This window comes from Miscanthus floridulus, chromosome 3 (genome assembly GCF_019320115.1).
Source record: "Miscanthus floridulus cultivar M001 chromosome 3, ASM1932011v1, whole genome shotgun sequence".
Lineage (NCBI taxonomy): Eukaryota > Viridiplantae > Streptophyta > Magnoliopsida > Poales > Poaceae > Miscanthus > Miscanthus floridulus.
In genome coordinates, this window is record NC_089582.1 from 9,067,675 (window position 1) to 9,070,810 (window position 3,136).

The following is a 3,136-nucleotide window of genomic DNA, read 5'->3' on the forward strand; positions in this document are numbered from 1 at the left end:
GGCGTCCCCTCTTTTCTTAGGTGGTCGGAATCCCCAATCACCTTTGATCAGAGGGACCATCCATCCTACGTCACGAGACCAGGATGCTACCCGCTCGTCGTTGACCCCATTATCCGCAAGAAGCGCCTCGCCAAGGTGCTAATGGACGGGGGCAGCGGTCTCAACATCCTGTACGTCGACACCCTCGATGCCATGCGCATCCCCCGATCAGAGCTCCGCCCGGCGGGCTCCCCTTCCATGGGGTAATCCTAGGAGCGCAGTCATACCCGCTCGGACAGATTGATCTGCCCGTCACGTTCGGTAGCCGAGCCAACTTCCGCTCGGAGGTCCTCACCTTTGAAGTGGTAGACTTTCCGGGGTCCTACCATGCCATTTTGGGGCTGCCATGCTACGCAAGATTCATGGCGATCCCCAACTATACCTACCTCAAGCTGAAGATGCCGAGACCAAACGGTATCATCATAGTGAGTAGCACCTTTTCACACACCTTTGAGTGTGACCGCGAGCACTACGAGCTCGCCACCGCGGTCGTCAACTCGTCTAAGCTCCTACAGCTCGGGGAGTCATCAACCCCTGCAGTCCCAGACTTCAACAAATCAACCTCCTTGACGGCCTTCCACCCGCTCAAGGAAACCAAGGCGGTGGGTATCAACCCCACCAACCCAACCAAGATAGTTCGGGTCAGGACCCAGCTTCCGGCCAAATAGGAAAGCGAGCTCGTCGACTTCCTACGCGACAACCACGATGTCTTCGCATGGCAACCATCTGACATGCCAGGGATACCCCAAGAGGTCGCCGAGCACGCACTACGCCTTACCCCGGGCTCTAAACCTATCAAACAACGTCTGTGTCGTTTCGACGACGAAAGGCGTAGGGCCATAGGCGAGGAAATCGCCAAACTCCTGGCAGCTAGGTTTATTAGGGAGGTCTTCTATTTTGACTGGCTTACCAATCCCGTCCTAGTCAGAAAAAAGACTGGGAAGTGGAGAATGTGTGTCGATTATACTGGACTTAACAAAGCATGCCCAACGGATCATTTCCCATTATCGCGCATAGACCAGATAATTGACTCCACCTTGGGTTGCGAAATCCTCTCCTTTCTGGATGCCTACTCAGGCTATCACCAGATCGCGATGAAAGAGTCCGATCAGCTCGCAACCTCATTCATCACCCCATATGGTTCGTACTGCTACGTAACCATGCCTTTCGGCCTGAAGAACGCTAGCGCCACCTACCAAAGGTGCATGCAGTAATGCTTCGCCGACCAAATCGACCCGCTCGACCAGCCCGATCAGGCCGAGCGGCCAAAACCAACGATCACTGTCTATGTTGATGACATAGTGGTCAAAACGACTCAAGCTTGCGACCTGATCGCAAACTTGGCCGCGACATTCACGAACCTCCAAAGGTTCAACATCAAGCTGAATCCCAAAAAGTGTGTTTTCGGGGTTCCAAATGGGAAACTGCTGGGATACATTGTATCCGAGCGTGACATCAAAGCCATCAAAGCCCCTCTATTTCATTACAAATCATTCATACATCCATACGCGCATTCATCTCATACGCCTGAACCCCCTGAACGGTTAGGGCATGAACCGCCCGGGGGCTCGAAAACTAAGCATCGCACGTGCAGCGAAATGCACCAAAACGCTTCGTGTTGTGACACTAACTAACTCGCGTAACGGCTTCAGACGATTTCACTAACTAAAACTAACTCTTTCGATCCACGCCGAGCATCGACACATAGGTCTACTCACGACTCCACCTTACCCGATCCCACGGCGCGCACCGACGCCAAAGATCAAACTCTATTGCATCCGAAACTAAGTTATTTCCGTTCACGGCGCGCACCGATGCCAGGGCTTGTTTCAAAAACTAAAAACTTCCTCGTCCGATCCCCGGCACGCACTGACGCCAGGATCATTAAGTTCTGTCTCAATCCAATCCCCGCGCTTAAAACACCTTGGCTGCACAACGACGCCATGGTTAAACAAAATTCTGTCTCAAACTAAAAAACATGCATACACGCCTGCTGAGACAGCACCCCCAATCGGTTTGGCTCGAACCGCCTAGGGCTCAGGGACTACACCCGTGGGTGCGCTCGCGTGCACTCGTCGGCAAGACAAAAATCCCCCAGACGATTCTGTCTGAATCGACCGGGGGCTCGGGGGCTCCTGTCGGGTTCATAAACCCGGGGTCCCTCGGGGACCCGCTTCCACGCCAGGGCTCGGCCTAGAAGAACGGCCTTTTCTTCTTCTAGACTGGCCCAAGAATCTGAACTCAATAGACCGGAGCACTCGCTTCAGGCCCAGGCCACCTTCGGCCCATCTCCCCGACCGGAGCACTAGCTTAGGCTCAGGCCAGCTCCGAAAGGCCTCTCTGATCGGAGCGCTAGCGTCAGACCCTGGCCGCCTCCACATGGCCTCCACTTGGAAAGCCTGATCCAAGGACCACCTCCGACTCTGATCCCGTGTCTCTGACCGGGATTCATAGAAAACCATGCTCATCGCTATTCTCCGACTGGGGACCATCCAACCGGGGACGCCCGCTCGAAAAGAACCGGAAGGCGTGCGAAGAAAGGCAAGGCATGGCTCACAAGTCAAAACCATTGTACCAGGGACCATACCCTACATGAAGCAGTGCTCTGTAGCCACCCTGACACAAAGTATTGTAGGGGCCGATAGAAACTCCCATATGGTAAGTCCCCTCCGCGTGTCTCTGGACACCGATTGCGGTATGGGCTCTAGGATCTGCCATACTGAGTGAACATAGCGTGGCTCCTCACATGCCACCAGGCATCTAGAAGTGTTTGCAGGTACCGGCGTCCATCCTTCCTAAAGAAGATATCTTGACTCCCCGTGCACATCTGACATCCTACAACGACATCGACAGTATTGGGAGGCTTCAACCATTATCCAGTTTTCATCATCGTAGGCAGCAAGGCTTAGAAATATCTGTACTCTCTCCCTCTCACCTGTAAAAGCCATCCCCTTCATCTATAAAAGGGGATGCGCTCCCTCCAACCAGGGGAGATCGATTTCGCCAAGCTCAGACTCACTAGACCGGCATCAACACTCATAACCACAAGACCACCCAGTTCCGACCGCGACCCTTCCGGTCGGAGCCTTCCGAACCT

General features: G+C 54.1%; 1 protein-coding gene across 1 annotated transcript; it reads left to right on the forward strand.

Annotated features, from left to right (window-relative positions):
• Positions 1-401: 401 nt before the first annotated feature.
• On the forward strand, positions 402-707 carry LOC136543109 (uncharacterized). The gene has a single exon (XM_066535660.1). It carries the CDS (start codon positions 402-404, stop codon positions 705-707), a length of 306 nt encoding a protein of 101 aa, XP_066391757.1.
• Positions 708-3,136: the final 2,429 nt, after the last annotated feature.